At 36.1% G+C, this 20,951-nt stretch overlaps 1 protein-coding gene across 4 annotated transcripts in view; it reads right to left on the bottom strand.

Moving 5' to 3' along the window:
* LOC126873066 (voltage-dependent calcium channel gamma-7 subunit) overlaps positions 1-20,951 on the bottom strand; it is a 76,363-nt gene that overhangs the window by 52,432 nt on the left and 2,980 nt on the right. The window contains exons 2-3 of one of the 4 annotated variants that reach the window (XM_050633559.1): positions 18,804-18,927; positions 3,272-5,047 (exon numbers count right to left, since the gene is read on the bottom strand). In XM_050633559.1, the coding sequence (XP_050489516.1) occupies positions 3,272-3,611 (340 nt within the window). In that variant the 5' untranslated portion in view covers positions 3,612-5,047; positions 18,804-18,927. Of the gene's footprint in view, positions 1-3,271; positions 5,048-5,138; positions 9,907-18,704; positions 18,726-18,803; positions 18,928-20,951 lie in introns of those variants that run through there. The other 3 variants (XM_050633558.1, XM_050633560.1, XR_007692293.1) reach the window with 3 other exon arrangements.

Genomic DNA, 20,951 nt, shown 5'->3' with positions numbered 1-20,951 from the left:
CCTATGAAAGTTAACAGAGGATGAAACGATTTATAATTTTCATGCATAAGATATAATACTACGTGTTGTGTAGCCGTGAAATTAAAAGTGCTAGAAAAATACATAAAATCCTGGGATTTGTTTACTGTTGGCGAAATGAACGTTCTAATTATTTGTATTAATCTTTTTCGTGTATTTGTTGACTTTATGAAAATATTTTTAACTTTAATATCACTTCGCGATGATACCATGAATATCAAATAGATAATTAAGATAAAAATTTCATGAATACTTGTAAAGCAGAGAGAGGACCGCGACAGACAAATGCCAGGAGAAACAGATGGTACTATCCAGCCTTAAGAATAGTATGCACTAAACTCTAGCTATAACGTTACTCGAGGGATCTCGTAAGTCCTGTTGGTTAAGTATTCAAGAAAAGTTCACAAACGGCTATGCAAAACAGTTGAAACTGTGAAATTGAGGGCGATATCTCGAATCGTCGAAATGAAAAATCTACTTTTTAAGTGCACAAGTTAGTCGTGAAATTTATTCGTAGAACGTCCACGTTCCCTTACGAGTATGGATGAGAGTTAATTAAAATAGTTTCGAAAATATTTTAAACTAAAATTAATAGCTTTATTTGTCTTTTAAAATTAGAAATGATTTTAGTTTAATTGTACTATAGAAAAAGATGAATTTATGGTAAAATAATTCCATTAAAAAAGAAAATACTCGGACAGAAACGTTTAGTACTGCGGCATTTATCGCTCTGGAAATAGTGTCGATTGAAAAATAAACTGAATATGAACGAAAAATGAAAAATAAACTGATGGTGTGATGACAAAACGGAAACTCGTATTCATTTGAATTAGATACCTATCTCTAGCAGATGATATCGAAAATTCGTTTTCATTTTATTATCTTTGCACATTCGCTCGGCTATATTTTGAAACTTTTAATTTAGTTTACGATATAATGTGATTAAAACACGATAAAGTCATCCAAATGATGCGCGATATTTCAATACAATTTCGATTTCATATTTATTCGTTTTATCATTATTTATTTTAATCTTAACTTTTATACGGTTTAATTCGATGTATTATCGATATCTGTTGTCGCCAATAATATTGAAGCTGTATTTTATTATTGTAAGCGTGCATGGTTAACACTCACGCAGAGAAACGTCGAGAAAGCCCACAGGACACTGAGAGTGTTTGTCGACAGGTAGAAAAGTTAGGAATACGTGATACCCAAGAGGGACAGAATCTAGAAGTTAGTTCTCACGTCAAGCAACTGCGGACGTTTGAAGATTAAACAGCTATACATTCTGTTAATTACTTCGATGCTTCACGTCTTTGCATTTAAATTAACATATTTAAATGTATCAATTTTAAAAATATTCCAGACAATCGATTAAAATGAGATTAGATAATGTATTCCATTCTCTCGTTTGTAGATTCTTTAATCATAGCATAGCATAGCATATCTTGAAAAGAAGATATTATCACTTCTTAAGTAGAAAATCCTTTCACAGAGGTTAACAAGGTTTGTAGAAATACGGGTTAAAAGAAACTGTAGGTCTTCGTGTTACAGGAGTGATTCAATTTTCTTCCGAAGAAGCTAGCTAATTCGCATTGTTCGAGGGAAATTAGTTTCTCCTGAGAACTTAGAATTGAATACTAACCAACATAGTCCAATGTGCAATACAGTGGTCATTTTATTTTATTTTTATTTCAACGAAGAAAATTAAGTTTCTTTGAAACTCCCCAATTTTGTCGTAGATAATAATAATTAAGTTCTCTTAAGTTACTATATAATTAATTTTTGCGAACCATTTTCTCAACGAAATTATAATATAAGGTATCTTTTCATAGTTTCAGTGGTATTTTCTGCGAAACGTATAACGCTGTTCCTTGGAAATTTTTTCGCTTTACCTAATAAGCAACTACGGCATATACGTAACTATTTTATTTTCCCCTTTATCCTTTGATACGGTTCAGAGCTTAGGGAAAGGCTCGAACGACGCTGAATTAGATTCTCTTAAATACAATTTTGTTCGTTGGAGTACTTCGGTGTACTTTCAAAGAAGGTCCCAAACAATTTTCCGGTTTCACGGTGCTTCCTTTCATCGGGAGTTTTTTTCAATTTCCGTTATCGTTTCCCACTATCGTATCTATTTCGATATCACTTTTCAAACACGATGCGAATAGTATAAGCGGATCGGTCGTTACAATTCGCTCGCGAATTCTCCAAAGTGTCTGGTAATGCTTTCGCACGGAATTGAGGTTGACTTAAAAAGGCTTTAAGAATAAAAAGACAAACGGAATGGAAAGTATACTGTGGAATACTATGGAAAGAAATTGCGTAATAATAATTTTCAGTATTTTACTCGTTTTTCTTTTTTCTTTCTCTCTCTCTCTTTTTTTTTTTTTTTTTTTTTTTTTTGAATAGATAGCCGAAGCTTTCATTCACACGTACGTTTGATCTATTCCGAGCTGGTATGTCCGGCTGGTGAGTGCAATGGCAAGTGTTGAGTCAACATTTTCTTTAGCGTCTCTGTTACTATCGATGCTATTGCGAATTTTCAAAAATTTCCACTGTCATTCGTCCCCTTTCGCATCCTGGATATCGTCCCATGTTATTCTACTCTTCATAATATATTTTTCAAATTCACTATGATTCTATATTGTAACAAGATATCGTCAAGTATATATTCTAAGCGTATGATTTTGAGATTTTTGGCATTATTTTTTTTTAAAGAAGTAAAATCACATCGCGACAGTTTTGCCATCGATTTATTTCCAAGTCAATCTTCGTAATTCTGCTGTTTTTCTCGACTTCATAAGCAGATTACGAATTAAGCTGATTCCGGCAATTATAAGGAATGTCGTATCTTGTTTATGGAAGCAATGATGAAGATTAGCATAATATTACCCCCTCAAGTATTACGGATTTTGCTAATGCTGAAATATATTTCTCGACTTATTCCCAAGTTTATATTTGTTCATTGTTTAGCACGCGAATGGGATGCAGCGAGTAATTGAATTATTCAATGATTTATTAGCCTTCGTATATAAAAATAAACGTTAACAAATAAGCACGGAACGTTTCCTCGTTAAAAAGCAAATGTTTCATTACAAAGGAGATAAAAATGGAAAATAATAATTGGCCAGAAGGATAAAACAAAGTTACAAATAAATTCCCAATGGATATATAACCATAAGCTTGATCGAAGCTGAGTGTTTACAATTGTATCGTGAGGTATAGAAACTTTGTTAAAGCTACTTACTTATAGCAACGCAGACTCTCCACAGACCACTGTACGTAACTTTGCTGTCAGGCTCCACAGAAGCATTCGATGAAGTTTTCGGTAGTTTCTCTTCCGTCAAAAGCCACTCTCCTGTACTGATAGCGATGGTGACGACTACTAACGACAGCATCGCAGAAAGACCGGAAGCAATACCGAGACCACTTCCACCGGCGTTATTGGCGTTAGTACCAACTACAACACTGCCACCAGATGCACCAGTAACAACACCCCCAGCACCAGCACTTGAAGAACCGGCACTGCCGAGGTTGTCGCAACACCAACAACAACAAGACATCACCACGTGCCTCCCTTTTGTCATGGGGGCATCCCAGCACCAGCAATCAAAAGCTTTTTGGTACTTTTCGTGTTGATATTTTAATCTCTTCTTTTCCCTTCTTTTTTGTCTCAAGGATTCCTTTGGATCGGTTTAATCACGACGATGACGATAGAACTTGATAATGTATTTATTTCTAAGATTTTTCTCACTAGATTTTGCCTCCTTGTTCTAATATTTTTCTGTGAGTCTGTGTGTGTGTTTTTTAAATGTTAAATTTAAAACTCTTGGTTAATAATCATAATCGATATGTCAGAACTTAATGGCGCTTCTGGTCATTTCATTATTACACTTCATTGCGCTTTTTTAATAGTATATATCTTTGGAGTAAAAATCTTCTGAGTTGAAGCACTTTAAGTCGCTTCGTGAGTATCTGAAGGACTGTACTTCGGTTATAAATTCTATTATTAGATATTTACAAATAATAAAATCACAGTCCTGATCTTTGACGATTTAACAATCTCATAATGTTTTCGTCATGTTAAGAATTTTCCTTTTGTCACTCGAAGGATTGCCTTTATTTAAAAATATTCCTCAAGAAAATCTGGCTGCAGACCAAGAAACTTGTGAAAATCCGGTTTTGATGGAAAGACAAATTATTGTTCTCTCCTTTATTTCAAGGTTCCCCTTTATACATCGTTATTCTCGAAGTTATGTGCGAAAGTTCGTGACGAAGCCGATATTGGAAATCGGTTGGCACTGGATTCGTCCGTTAACACTTTTCATCGATAATGCAGTGGAAGTAACGGCAATAACTTATTTCCACCCGAGTCTTATCGCGGGTATCTGCAATCGAAAGTTTTCTTCTATCGTCTCTTGTTCTCTCTCCTTTATTCAAAAAAGTCACGCACGTTTGCGAAGTTACAGTAATTGCAAAAGATAGCCTAAACAGTAGCAAATTCTTGATAAAACATTTCCAAAGCGTACTGGTTAAAAAGTCGTCCATCAGACGATGACAAACCACTTTTTGTTCGATAAATTTTTATCGAATAAACATTTTCGCCTACAATTTATGATGAATGGTATAATTTATCGAGAGAGAGAGAGAGAGATATTTGCAACATTTTCATACTGTTTTCCCAAGGCTTTGGAATAAACACTTCATCGTTGAAGGGAAGGCAATGGATGTTGACGCGTAATTTTTCATTCGGTGCTCGAAGAGAGCTCGACGTGATAGTTTCAGCGCTGTGTACGCGTAGTGATGAATAGTTATGGGCTGAATTTGAAGTATTGCGTTACACGGCGTCAAGGAGTATTCTTCATTTGTTACAAACACTTTGATCGCTGTATCCTAGATAGATTTAAGACTCGAAGACTGTTCCGTGGAGGATCGTACCCTTTGGCCGTCGTGCAAACTTAGGAGTTTGCAGTTTGCAGTTCGAAGTTCGTCAAGGTGCCCACCAGTAGTCCTTTCCCAAACTCTGCAACAGAAAGGGTCGGTCTGTAGCTAAGATTTACGAGCTACGTGTGAAGCTGTTGAACGAAACATTTCTAGAATTTAGGGCGTATTACCGAAATTCATAAATCTTCTGAGCTAGCGACAACTACGTACGAACTCTGAAATTTAAGTCAAACTTTTCTGCTTTATTGGATCATATCGAACGCAGAGAAAATACGAGAGACGTAGGCAGCACTGTTAGAACAGAAACATTTCTACATCTTTAATCCATCATCCGAGTATGCTGAGTTTTCTTTGATATTCCGCGCACGAAATAAGCAGTATAAAAGATTGTTTGACATGTTTCCAATGCTTCGAAGAGTTTGCAGGAAATTCTTGAATCTTCTGGTAGTCAGTAACGAAGATAACGCAAATATTCTGATACAATGAAATCTGTTGCATTCTACATTTATGTATCATTAGTATTGAATAAACTACAAATCTATTGACATTTACAGTTTGGTCTACTGCATATATTTGGTCAATTGCATATATTGATTTTATCTGACTTTAATTGGTGGAAATAATGATTCCTATCATCCGTGAAAGGACTCGAATCTACCGTATGATATTTCACAGGCGGCGATACAAAAGACATAGATTATAGATGATTAAGCAGAAGCATGGACGAAAATCCACAGCGAAACATGCAAGAACCGGTGATGGAAGCCGCAAGATAGTCAAGTGTCGAAGCCTCGTTGGATTATCATGCCCTCTTGAGTTAGTCGACTCGGCAATGCTCGAGGATCCTCGACGAGCATATCCCAGTTCCCAAGCAAGAAAAAGAGGCTGAACGAGAATGAAAAAGAGACGTGAAAAAAGTAACCCGCCACCCTTACGCATTTTGTTAATCCTTTAATCGTAATTGAATCGACGTTTCGGTCTTTTGCCGGGGCCACGAACAGAAATTGAACTTTTAAGCTGCTACTCGTATAAATTTCATGGAGTTCCTATTAGCGTAATCCGTGAACTCGCCACGGCGAGCCTCATCGAAGACCCTTTGGGTCGCGACTTTTCATCGGGCGTAACCCTCCCATCGCCACCCTCTTTTTAACCTGATGCCTTATCCCGTGAGGATTATGGAAGTTCAGACGAGCCCGGATCTTTCGATTCGACAGCGGCAGAAAACGATCGAAACAAAAGAAAAGATCCTCGGATTAATGTACATTGAAAACCCAACATCCGAGATAGTTACGATCATTCGATTCGAATCCCTGAAGTCTTGATCCTTTCCTTTGATGGACGATATTTAATCCTCTGATATTATCGAGTGATAGCTCATAAGAGTGACTAGAGTAGATTGGCTTAAATCAATTTAATTGGTTAAATTAATCGAGTTGTTTAACTTTAAGCCTACTACATCTACTCAAGTGTTCATACAAGTTAACGTACTTGGCTCGACTTGCGGTTGTTAGAAAATTTAAGCAACAAACATTTTAAGAAACGATACCGGAGTGTTCGTATCGAGGAGAGAAATTTGGAACAGTTTGATAAAAACTTGAAAAAACGCAACGTCTTTATATTTATGCAACAATCGTCAAATTCATACAAGACGCACGGACGAGAATTAAAAATCACTGTTTTATTCCCGACGTTTCCCACGTTCGAAAAAGCTGCTGTCACTCGTCGTCGTTCAATATATTTAATTGAAAATGATGGCGCCGCACCTGCTTTACTTCTCGGTTGTTTGAACGTGAGTTCCATGCCTTCCACGAATATAGCGCACAGAGGCGACAAAATTCAGCCATTTAGATGGAAACTCGCGCCTCCCTGTAATTTCGTTTTAGAATTATTTGGTCCCGGGAAAACTTCCAAAGTAGCGTTCGCAGGTGTGGCTCGGGGCGATGTGCAGTTACGCGGGTGTCTGCTCACGGGGTGCGAATGCACGTTGCGGTTTTATCGGGATATCGCGATGCGGGGGCGGAGCAGTAGAAGTTCTGGTCTGGTTGCGCAGTTTCGCATCGTAACATGTGACTTCCAGTTTCTACTTTTCAAGTGGGTGCTCGATAGTTGAGTGGCTCTTCCAACTTAGGAGGGTTGTTGCTCAGAGTCGGTTGCAAAACTTGATTGTGAAGTTCTCGCAAGGAAATATCAAGAGGTTCATCCTCTTACCACTTGAATCTTCTTTCGCCGATTCTCTTCACGCTCTGTGATTCGATTATTGGTTAACCGCACTGTTAATTGCACCGGATTCAGAAACGTAGATTTCATTTCGGGTTAGATTTAGAATTGGACTGCCTTCTCTGACCCGATTGAATTATACAGGACGACGATGGATATTGCGCTAGGCAATTTTATGAACTGAAAGTTCACCGAACAAAAGAGCTAACTTGCATGATTATTTAATTCGTTTTAACAATGAACATTTTTAGACGATTGAATTCGTAAAAGTTAAGAAAAAGAGAAAGAATCGTAGATATTTGCACGTTATAAATCTTCAGATATGAATAGGGGTAAATGTATCATTAGAGTAACATAATGAAAAACGTGAACCATTAATAAAACTGTTATTGTACCGAGCGAAATGGCGAGACTAGGAAATGGCAGCTCAACAGGTGATTAAAATATTAACGCGATTTTGTAGCTTAGTTACTGGCGCAAAAAGTGCAATTAATTTGCCGCAATAATATAGATTGGAATTTTTCGAGCTGTCTCTATCTGAGCAGCTATGGAAAATTGTAAATGTAATTCTGCGACAAAAAATGATGGAAATTATTTACAAGTAATCGGTTAGACGATGCGCAACGTCGAATTAGAAATTCTTATATCTTCGTGAATCTTCATTTCCTTTTTTATTTGTAATTATTAGAACAGAGTTGGAACAGAAATGCGAGAGCATCGCAGAGAGAACGTAGAACAAGTTTACAATATCGAAGGATTTACGAAGACGAACGTGTTTCTCGAAGATCACGTTGCTTTGTTTTATTTTCGCTACGTGTTTCTGTGAAAAAAGGAGAAAGGTGGCATGTTTCTCTGAAACAACAGAATGTAGGAAACGAGAGAATATCGTGGTACATAAAATATGCTTCCATTTAGTGAGATATTAGAAATGTAAGAATTGTTCTCGGTTTAATTCAGAAAATATTCTTCGATTAAAATTCCGATTAATAAACGGAGGAGGCAGTAAGCTTTTAAGTAACGTCGTTAAAACCCAATTACCAAGTTGTATCGATAACGTATAATAAATGTGTCTGAAGAAGTTGCTGTTAAAATTTGTCAGGTGTTTCTGGAAAGTTCTTTCTAAACTGAGTATCCTGGACGAGTTTCGCGCAACCTACTTTGCCGAAGAACATTTGGTCATACCGTAAGAAGCTTCTGTACTGTAATGCAACGCGGGAATGATTCAACTTCTTAATCTCAGCCGTTTGAGATGCAAATGCATCTTCTTTGCTCTCGTCACGTACTTTAAAGTGATCTTTCTCGAGCTGTTCTTTCGAGAGGATCACTCGCGAGTTCGAAATTACTAAGAAAGAAAAATCAACTTTCCTTCGGGGCTTGGAGATTTTTATTCGCATGATGAACGGACACATTACGACGTGTGAAAAAATCTACAATCGCACTCTGATTTATGTGAAGATTATATCTATTTACTCTTTTCTTAATTCCAAATTTTACATCTACCGTTGCGTAGCTTATCAGCGACGAAATTGACAGAATTTTGCGATTTTCTTTTGTGTCAGAGGACTTAAATTCCGTGGCAGAGGACAATGGAAGTATAATAATATCCAATATACAATAATTTACCATGTAGCTGTTATAAATTCCAGCGGTACAAGAAATAATTGCAAAATAATTTTATTTATTCCGTATCTATGGCAACGTGAATAGGGAATATTTCCTCCCAGCCGCTTGATGGTTTATTTTTCCACAGGAACTGGTTCGAATCGATCGTAGTGCTTTGCAGAAAAGCTTCGTTAAGTACGGATAATGAAGCAACGATGAGGCGGAACTGCGCCAAGCGCAAGCAGGGTTTGCTTACTCGCAAACCATGCGGCTAAAGAACAAGTAATCGTGCAAGCGGTATCATTGCAATCACGTCATTCGAATCTAATTGCAATTGGTTTTCCCATTACTCATTACGGTTACGGAAACAAGGCCATCGTCAGCCAGGAAAACGTTTTAAGGTCGATCGTTCTGCAAAATCTAGTTTTTCCTGTTTTTTACTTTTTAACCAATCTGCCATGTACTTGTGGTTACTTAACTCTGCAACGTAAACGTCGGTAATTTTCGCGATTGATAAAGTTTAACTGACGATAACTTTTAGATGGAAAATTTGCAGGAAATCTGCAGCTAAAACAGTGTTTCCAATGTTGGCTTCCGTATAAGGATTTAAATTTCGTCAAAACTTTAAATCTACGTCCCGTAATATACCCTATTAGCTCATGAATAAGAATGAAAGGTAAAAGTTTCGATGGAAGCGACGACGCTAAAGGACGAACAAGGAAGATAATCAAAGCGAAAATGTAGATAACAAGAATCGAAGATAAACTCAAACGAATGTTCTTTCGTCAAAGCGCGACAGTTTGACTTTAGCATTGAAATTAAATTTCTTTGAACCACTCTCCTAGAGGAGGGAAAGTGAAAGAGAGAGAGAGAGAGAGAGAGAGAGAGACAAAGAGGCAGAGAGATAGACAGACAGACAGACAGAGAGAAAGAGAGAGGCCCGTCGCATTCCGTAAATTTCCGTAGAGAGATAGTTGTGAGCAAGACTGAGCTTGGATTAAATAACGCATGAATGAAACTAAGGGAACGAAATAATTTAGACGAAGTTAAGATGAATCTTGGCTTTAGCGGTAGAATGATTCAAGAAATCTAACTTTTTTCCCTTCAACATGATTATAACCTTAATCAGGAATTCTCGAATACCGCACGTGTAATAATTAAAATGTGAAATGATATATTTACCGGATTATTGAAAATTTTGCGTTGAAATTTGCGTTAAACAAGGGATTTTCACAGAGCTGTCAATAATGTTCTTTAATGTCATGCATGTGTTTGTCTTTTATCAAATCACGTCTTTTAATTCAATGATGTTAATGTGCTTCTTACACGAGATATTTGTTAGCTTTAGAAGTATATTACACGGGGTTCAAGAAACGATTCGATTTGTTTTTTCAGCACGAGTGCACCACAAGACTTGTGTATCGATTTCTCGTGAAATATGCACCCATTTAAACCTTCGGCTAGGAACACGCAATTAAAACGCAATTTTCCGTTCTATACTTTAAAACTTTACGTGATGCGAGAAAGTTCTAACGGTAGATGGATTTTATATCCATTAAAACGCCGCTCGACCCCGAGGCTAGTGAGAGTAATTCGCTCTTTTTATTTCATAATACGCCGTATAATATTTCGTATTTTAGGTTTCAGAACCGTGCGTCCTATCCTTCACGGCTAGGTTTTAATTAATCGGATTATAAGTAGCGTCAGCGAAATTGATTTTTGCTAAAAGAAGCTGAAAGCGCTCATCCACCACGTGCGGCCATTGACTGCCATCTCTTTGCTACTTTTCCCTCAACTGTCACAAAGACTAAAAGCGATTCACACAGTGATCTTTTCATTTCCTCTATTTTCCTTGGACATCTTCCATGTTAACAAAATGTTTTTACGGGAAACGATGAATAAATATATGATGCAAAAAAAGAAGAAATAAATAAATGAAAAAGGAATAAGTATATACCAGTATATAATTTTAACGATTACGTTCCATTTATTTGATTAACGTTTCATCTTTCGAAGGATTTAGAATTCATTTGAAATTAACACGAAGCAGGTAGTAAAATCTTGCCGCTAAAAAAGTTGTCGTATAAATTTGTTCCATGCAAAACAAGTAACTTTGATTATTCAGGTCAATGGAAAGTTAATATAGCGATAAAATTTCGTATTTAGTATCGGTATAACTACTATCTCGACGATTTAATTGACAAGAAAGCTCCGTTTTTCCGCCATTTTACTTCTACTCGGCCAAGTACTTTGCGTTTTCCTTGCCCTTGCTTTTTCTTCTTCCTTTTAATGAAAAATGTCGGGGAATACGGCACGTTGCCAGACTTTTACTTCGCGGTCGATCGTTCGGTACAGCTGAGTTGCGAGGTGCCTCAAATATTTTAAGGACGCTTTCCAATATCGCCGGATCGGTATCGGTATTATGATTTTGAGATCAAAGAAACTAAGGTAGGACTGATTTTTCTCTTAAATTAAAAAAACATTACAATATTCTTGACTTTTAAATTCGGCGAAAGAAAACTAACAACTTGTCCCGTTAATCTACAGCACAGAATTTTTCCATGTTTTATAACTGTGAATTAAGATCCCAGCGTGTGTTCACAATTCATTTTACGCGAGTTACTTGTATTTATTAAGGATTGGAAAATTATAGGGCATGGTATTTTACGATCACAACATTTTTATGGATCCATATTTTCGGAAAGGCTTTTGTATTCAAGTGATATTTTTGGTCGTCGAAAGATTCTGCAGGTGACCCGACAGGCGTTGAGGTCAACCCCCGAGGGTAGCCGTCCCTACCATTTATAATCATGTGTGTCCCCACATAGGGAATTTCTACGAGAGAGGAAAGGTTGGAAATTTATCGAGATCCCTGTAAGACAAGTAAACGACCTGAGTAAACTCTATTTCGTGTGGAAAATTTATTTAAAAAATACTCCGCCTCAAGAAAACAAAATTTCTCCCAAATACCTCGATATAGAAAAATAATTTCGGAACACGTTCAAATTTAGATTCTTTTAAATCATTCTATCCTAATTTCTTTCCTTTTTGTATCTTTATCTTTCTGTCTCTTTTATCTCTTCTCATATTTTATTCTTCGTATCATTTACTAGTATCATAAAATTTCTTGATATAGGTAGTCGAAGTATTCAATGGACAATCGGTACAAACGTACTCTTTTCTCTTTTTTGATAGAATGCCACCGATTTTCACAGAAAATGAAAAAAATTTAGTTCGACTGTTTTTCGTCGACTGCGCTTTATTATGGTTCATAGGAAAATTGTCTGAAATCGGTATTTCACTGTCGCAAGTGCGACAGTTCTGTTGTAAGATGCGCAGCGAAGGGTGAGACAAATGGCGTGGCTTGCACAGAAACGCAATCATCCGTCTTACTATTTTTATCTTCGCAGTAACTCCTTTTTTGTTACTCCATAAGCAATGCAGCTGAGAAAAACTATAGACGAGAAGTTGAAAACACGTCTTATTCGAAGAACAAAGGAAAGATAAAAGAGAATAAATTTGTCACGTCGCGTCGTACGTAATTTGCCAAATAACTTTGACAATGAAGAAAAAGAAGAAATTTACGTCATCCTCGGTGTACTTTCTCCGAAACGAGAAAAGTACGAATTTCAATTTGAAGAAAATATTCGCGTTTAATTCATTTTCAGTGTTCGTTGAATTAAAGTTGATGGATTCTTAGCTTCGCTTAGAACGTAGCTCGTAATGGTGAAACTCTGTTTGGAAAATTTGCATGGACGGTACAATTACCCAGACGTTTTGCCAATTTATCGTGGGTTCTTTAACGCTGTTTTTGCTTGATGGTCGTTGCACTGAAATGCCGCGATAATTGACAAGAGTTGCTACACGGATGGTGATGTATCATGAGAACACCCTGGGGTCCAATACATTTTTGCCTTCTATAATTGTACACTTTCGTGTGTGAAAAAGTCTAAAGCACGGGGATGAGTTCAACGTAAATTGCTTTTTCCTGAGAACACTATAGCTTTCTGTTTGATGAAAAATATGATTTATAAATATGTAGATCGTTAACATTCGCTGAAACAACAGAAACGGGCAGCTACGCTCGATTCGCAACGAGAAAGTCGTATCTTTCGAAATGAAATTATTTACGGTATTGTTTAAAGATGCAAATAATGGAGGAAGAATAAAAAATACAAAATACATGTATAAATGTATAAACGTGATGTCTATTTATTATTTATAGATCGTACTGACTTGCTGCACAATTGGGCCGTATCGATAAAATGCGCAACCGGTTTAAAGAAAATATCAGATGTCCACAGCGATATTTCAAAAATCAAGATTCTAACTCGCACCGGGGTTTGTATTCTTCGACGTAGCATTCGACGAAGGTATTCAAGCAGCTCGTTTGGTCGTCGAAAGGTTGCCGAGTTCGAGGCTGGCTACTAAGGGCTAACATTCTCGGCGCTGATAGTCACGCTGCTGCACGTACGGAGTTTTACGCGAAAGCAAAGAAACGAAAAACTTTCTGAATCGTCTGGTTTCGAGGACTTTTGCCAAACAATGTAGCAACTGCAAGTTCTATGGAGCTTAACGAATGCAATTGCATTCACAGAAACATTGCGATCTCCTTGTTTCCATAATAACCAATCCTGATAAGGGAAGCGACGCACTTGAAAAGTTTTATTAGAACAAAGATCTCAATTGAAATTCCATCGAGAGATATTTCGAGCACGTTAAATGTAACATTTTAATTGTCAGAGGTAATTTGGACTTAGCGAGGAATTTCGCAGAAAGAAATTAGTATCAGAAAGTTTGTTTGAATCAAAGTATATGTGTATAGCGTTAGAGGGCGCATCCAAATTACATCGTAGCTGAAAGATTGAAAGAGTTCCACAAATTGCGAGCTCCTGCTAACGACCCGCATGGCAGATTCTTCAAGTACCTCGCGAATTACAAAATTATCGCGAAGGATAATCGCGTGTGTAGTATTTTTTTTACGGGCGGAGGAAAAGAACGCAGGGAGAAGGCAGTGTTTCATTGGTAAAACGAAGAAAACGAAAAAGAGTCGTGGTTCCGTTCATGGGTCATGAATTGTAAAGCGTCGCTGTTTATATTCAGACATTCGAGGCGGCGTGACCACGGTGTTTCGTGCCAGCTTCCGGAAAGCGATATAAAGAGGAAAGCGAAGCGACGACGTTAAAAAGGATCACCGAGCCCTGCTCGAGAGAGATCCGGCATTTTAATAAATTGAAATTCAACTGCGAAACGAAAGCGGAAAGCGTGTACCGTGTACCACGATGGGAGCTCAGAAATACCTGGATGTATACTGTAACGTGGAAAAATCTTGGGTCATCTACAATAGCGACCTTGTAATGACGACTAATCGTATTGTTAGGAAATATTTCTTCGATAAATTATCAATAACTTTGGAATAGGACGCTTTGTAAAAGGAGGATTAAAATAAGTTATTGCATGGTACCGTATGTCGAAAGTGGAGTATGCTGTGCTTATTTTCGCTCTGGTTTATTAGAAATTTATGCGTCAACAATGGAGATCCGTAAATTAAAAAATGCGTTTGCCATACATTCATGATGGGAGATTGTTAAAGAAAATGAAGCCACTATGGGAAATGGTCCCTCTTTTTTCATCCCGCAAATTATATTTTCGAGTAGAACTCATGAATGCCTTTAATCAACAATGTGCAACTACAGCATTCATTTAATTTGACGGGGGAAAAACATTTTTTACCATGCATATATTCAATGGACTTTATTATCAACTAAAAACTTAAGAACTGAAAGTTTTATAATGTTGCTAGTTGCTCGTTAGATTATTTTGCATAACAATACAAGTTAATATCCGTGGTGATCGCGTGACGCTATTCTGTGGGATATTTTCCACGTCCAGTCATATCCTAGTGTTGCATTATCTCATATCTGCTTCGTTAGACGCGATATTATTTCTCTGTTAACTACGTTGAGAAATTTAATACGTAATCAGGTGGGCAGCGATTATTTTCGATCGACTAGACAATTCTATGAATCTATCCTTTTATAATATTATTCATCGCTAAATCGTAATCGTATCGCCTTTCATTGAATTAATTACTGAACACTTTGGTCATTACTAGGTAAATAGATCAAGATACTTATGTATATCGATTTTCGCATTGTTCTCATTTTACATGAAGTGATGTTTCTAAAATGCAACGCTTGTTTGCCATATCGGAATATTACCATTTTTAGTTTGATAATTTTGCAGATTATACAATATATTATTTGTATAAGTATATTGATGAACGTAGAGACTGAACTAAATTAGAAATGTAGTACTGTGCATATTAAAAGAATCACAATATGCGAACTGTGTCGCAGAGTGTATAAATGTTAAACACGTCGTAGAATGTACAGCCCCGTAGAATGATGTTTGCGTTAAGTATCGCAGCGTGGAAAATTGTTCACGTGGAACGTTGTAGGGAAAATACTACCAGTTGGAATAACGCGGAACATATTTCATAGCTACCGCAACATTTATCTGGAGTAAGGATTTTTTCCTAGAATTCCGTAACAAACAGAGTAAAGTTTTCTAATCCAAAAATTGCCGATTTGGGAAATACAGAGGTTCATAGAAAAAATCGAATGTCCCTTTATTAGATTTTTTTTATTATGATCATCGAATTTGAGTTTGATATTTTTAATTGATGGTAAGAGTGACGCCCTCGTCTTTTCTTTTTTTATTCTATTACAAAGAATAGTGAATCGAAAATAGCACTGTACAATAGCGACAACAGCGAAATTAATTCGGAATTTTGCGTAAGATAATAGCGTTACAAGTAAGAGTCGTTTTGTAAATTCACAGAGTATGCGAGAGCAGCAATTACGGTTCCTGGTTACAATTCAAAAGAGAAGCTGGATCTCGTTGCGTTAGCTGCAGTTAAGAAACTACAATGAACAATTAGAAATGAAACATAAATCGAAAAGGAGCATGTGCATTGTGTTACTCCTGGCAGAACACAGAAGTTCGCGTATGGTGAACTTAAATTAGTTTCGCGCGATATGGTCCAACTTAATCTCGGAGGTGCTGTTACAGTGACCAAGTTAACAAAAATAGAGCAGAGGCCTGTTCCTCCTTTTCTCAATTAAAACTTTTATTCTTTCGCATTGTGATTTCAGTTTTATGCGTACGACCGTCACCATACCGGTAATAATATTCTTCGCGAGGCGCGTAATTGTTCTCTCCCTTGAATTATACGAATAATTATTAGTTCAGTTAATTTAAAGTAATACCGCCATGAATACTGACAGCGTCGTGCATCCGAAATTACATGGCTCGTGGCGAAGATTACGAAGAGGATGAAAAATACATTTGAAATAAAAATAAACTCGTTGAATCGTAAATTACATGTACAGTGATGTATGTCTCAGTAACTAAAGTTGCGACAAATATGGAATTCGTCTTTCTCGTAAAAGAGAATTGAAAAAAAACCATAGCAATCACTTTCGTAAATTTCACAGATCGCACTTTGTAGTTCTTTTGAAGAAATGAGACGGTTTGTTTAAGCTGGTCGATTTGTATGCAGTCGAGGGGCGTGCGAACTTTCCACATTTTTGCTACTTGAACGAAATTGGGAAGTAAAGCTGTGAAATACGAATGATCTGCACTGCGACGTCACGTATCGAAAATCCATTAATGGACATGTCACGAATAGACACGGAGATAAAAACTTCAGCTAGTGTTTCGAACGCGTGGCGTTGATTTGAAAAAGCCAAGGATTTCTCCTTAATGACACAAAAATTTTGACGTTCGCGCGACGATGAAAGCGTGAAGCAATTTTCCACATGCATTGGTAACGTCGGTCACAACCGAGACAAACTCGAAGTTATACCGCGGATGATCATGCGCCCATGCGTGAAATTTAGGCGTAAAAAACTGTACAGAATATACATGTCCAAATGGTTCAATTTTTGTTCATCATACTTTTACGATTTTTAAAACACTGTATTAATGTTTCTCGACAAAATTCAGTATAAGATTTTATCATCTCCGTTCTCACTTAGGTTGGTTATTGACATTACATTTTTAAGAAAGACAACAATCTGCTTAAAAGAGGAAACATTCTTGGCGTGGCTAGATAATAAGAATTCAACCTATAGTTCGTTGTCAATTGCTTAGAAAAGGAAGATAATAAATTTGAGCAAAAATGGAAAACCATATGTGCGCTATAAATGAAGGAAATTTTCTGTTTCAAGGACGTTGAGTTTTAAGACATTGATACTGCCACGTAGCTAATTTGGGTCTGCTTTTCATGGAGCTGCTATCGTCTGAAAAGGAAGTCGATTCCGCGGGCGCCCCGATGAACTTAACGATGTTGGTGAATGATCTGTTACAAACCTACACTCAACAGAGTCATTTACCACAATCCTTGGGCTTCTTTCGTAATTAATAATTGAAGACGTCGAATAGTTGAGAAGACTGCAGTTCGTGATCATTATATATATATATATATCTTTACATGTTATTTTCTTTCTTCATATGTTCCTTTATTAACTTCATATGTTATTTTCAAACAAACGTGTCTTTCTTTACGATTGGGTCTATTATATATATTAGATTGTTCGAAAAATGTCGTTCTTTTACAGACACGTCTTTTACAACGACGCATCGTTATACAAACATGAAACCTAATCTGTCGAACGTTGTGATCTTTATTTTGATAGAACAAAATGGATCATACATAATTCGATAAAATAATATTAAAAGGAAAATGGTGTGCATCCACTATTTCCTTATAAAACGAAAGAAACTTAGGACGACCTAATATATATTATGTATGCGATATATAACGTAATAATAACGTAATAATAACGTAATAATAATATAACGTAATACTATAAGCGTTATCATCATAACATTAATTATAAAGCATCACAAAGAACCTACATTACGTATCGACAATTTAATCAAGCTTCGCTACTATTTTGTAATTCGATATACGAATATCGTTTATTCCTTTCGCATTAAACAATCAACGCTTCAGATTCTAGTACTTATAGAGTACTGTACAATTTTACCTATACATATGAAAAAATTGATTCTGATTGAATATGCGAATAATACTCTTTCTAAATTAAGAAATCTGGAAGCTTGCCGACACTACGCCGGTGGTGATCAACATTCTCATATTGTATTCCGTGCAAATTTCTCAAAGCCAGCTACATGGTGATTTTGCGTCGATAAATAATACTGTTGATTATACGAAAGGGTGGAGGTAACGAGAAGTTCCAAGGAGAAGGAGAATTCGATATGCACAAATCTACCTTTGAATTCACAGAGATCGGATAATTCCCTTTGCCTTGGAATTTTACGTCCACTAATGGGAACTCCAAGAATTTCTTGATGAAGCTGAAAGAATTCTTCCAATTCTCGCAACATTTGTTATCTTTTCGCTACTTTCTTGCCAATGAATCGTACAAAATAACGTTCCGAAGAAAAAGAAGTTCCGAAATCTCACGTCATAAGTTTAATAGGATCTGATCTATCTCACAAAGCAGCGGCACGTGAATTAATTTACATATAATGTGATAACGATCATGATAATCATCCTCGCTAAATACTACCACGTTTACTTCGACAATTTATCCGAATTTGAAGAATTTCTATGAGAAGGACAGGCTTGTTGATTTTGTATTATTTTTAGTATTCCCACTTCCAAGTTGTTTCTCAGTGGTTTTATTCCCGTGTATTCCTGTGTTCCAACAATCGTCATTTGTGGCGGCAATCGGCGACAAAAAGAGAATGTATTTTATTTTCAGCTACGGTTCTAATTTTGATCGTACAAATAACTTTCAGTCGGCAAATGGAATAATGAGAATTGCGGTTTGCGATTCACCTAGGCTAGAAGCAAGGACTTTTTGGTTGCCATTTGTACGTACACTTACACATGGTGTGCGCACACGTGCGACATGCTAACATGTACAAGCACATGCATAAGCAATTTGGCGACCCACGTAAATGTTTCAAACCGATATTACGTTAAGTCTGCAATCTGAAAATACAGACAAACGAAGTACTGTTGCCTTTTTTGTTATTTTTCCTGACTTTTCTCAAAATGCTGCACTCTTGGTGTAAACCACACTCGCAACAGTTTCCTGAAATCTGAAATGTAAACATAGAAATATGCCACAGTTATTATCGCTTTCTGTTTCGAAATTTTTATTTTTTATTCGCGTAATCTTTATATTTTCGATGAATGAATGGCTCACGGTATTTGCTAATTCGTTGTAAAAGTATATATATGCAAAATGCCTCAAACGCTTTCATGACTACAATAAACAGTTCTTGTCCAGTACCGTGACAATTAATTATAATTATGGAATTGTTATAGCTTGAAAATTTAACAGGGAATACATTGAAAATTCCGCAATGCAGGGTACTTCACGTATACTACGAAGTTTAACATAAAAGTTTCAAATAAAAGCAAAAACGTTCAAAATGGTATTACAGTCATGCAAAATGAAAATTGCTCAATTTCAAAGGGATAATTGTGACCGACGTATATCCGCGGTATCCTCTTCGAATCACGTATGTTGCAAACGAATCGATATAATATAAATATATTCTACAAGGCGCAACTTGTCAATACGAATTTTGTCACTGTACAACCTGAAAATGAACAATTTCAAATTATTTCACTTGTCACGAGTCATATCGAAATTAAATTTATAATTCCGTCAACTAAAGGTAATTGAGAAAATTAACTAAACATCAAACATCTGTTTCGTAATCGTATTCGTCGAATAGATTTTGGGAATAAATTTTCAGTTTGTGTCGAATCATCGAAGAGTTACAGAGTATTATACCTATTAGTCTATATAAATAGGAGCTTGAAAATGAGGATATCATGAAAAATATCATTCAATAGCGTAAACTGAGTTAGTATTTAAAATTTGAAAAAAACAAACCCTATAACATGAAAATTGACAATTTGTATGGGACTTTAGTAATTGTATTTTTTTCAATTAAAGAGAATTTAAAGGGACCGATATTTACATGTATGTATCTATATAACTGCTGCAATATAAACGTATTCATTCACGGTGCTTGTATTTAAATCCGTTGACCAGCTTGTACAGTACATTAGAGCTTAATTGTGCAGGGGACAATCCGCATGACAGCTGAATAATAAAATACTTGTATTAATATTAATAATAAACACGTGTTGTATAGTTTATAAATGTGAAAAGTAAATTCAACTTCCACGAATATTAATTAGGTTTCTCTTTCTAATACATATTAATGGGCTATAGTTTATATAATCGATTGGGCATACAAATTTTATTACTTTATTTATTTTCAGTATGAATTTTATTGCTATATTGCGCGGTAGTCCAAATAGATGATTACGCATATAGTTTTATTTAGCTAGTTGAATTTTGTTGAACCATACACTGAAGACAGCTGTAAAAATGAAAATATTTTGTCTCGATTTCATAATTCACTTTCGTGTTTCTTTATGAGTTTGAGAATTTGGAGATCGAACGCGACAAACAAGTAATTTTATCGCTCCGTTTTCTCGGTGATGAATTTGCGATTTATTTCCTCAATTTGTTTCATTTTTGCAATGCTGTATCGTTATACAACACGCGTGTTGTAACGCTGCACGTTCCACGCCAGAATTTTCGATAAAGCTCCCGGATAAATATTTTTTTCGTTAAAAAGTTCATTTATTTGTTGCATAAAATTGTTTTCAGAAAGAAAATAATAAATTCGTTGAAAATTCAGAGATATTAATAGCCTTTGGTTAATTCATTCGACAATATGGGATTACTTACTTGTTCAATTTACTTTTATTACATTATTTTATTTATTAAATTCCATAATATGAATAATTATTTGAAAAGATATTCTGCTCCGAAAAACAGGTCAAATATTAAAACTGTGGCGCAGAAGAGAAAGAATACCATCTGTATTGAATTTTGAACTAAAGAACTTTCGTTCTGCTTCAAAATTCGTAGAACGAAGGAAGAAACCACCTGCGAGTGACAAGGAAATCCGAACTCCAACAATTTGCCCAGTTTTAAAAATCGGTAACATTTCGATAATACCAATCGAAATATCTCTGCGAAAATTCATTTGCAGTATATCACAGAGACCACATGTCACGCAAAAATTATCGATAT

Source organism: Bombus huntii, chromosome 14, assembly GCF_024542735.1.
Source record: "Bombus huntii isolate Logan2020A chromosome 14, iyBomHunt1.1, whole genome shotgun sequence".
NCBI classification, from domain to species: domain Eukaryota; kingdom Metazoa; phylum Arthropoda; class Insecta; order Hymenoptera; family Apidae; genus Bombus; species Bombus huntii.
The sequence above is the reverse complement of the archived record's forward strand: the minus strand, read 5'-3'. Positions and strand labels throughout refer to the sequence as shown.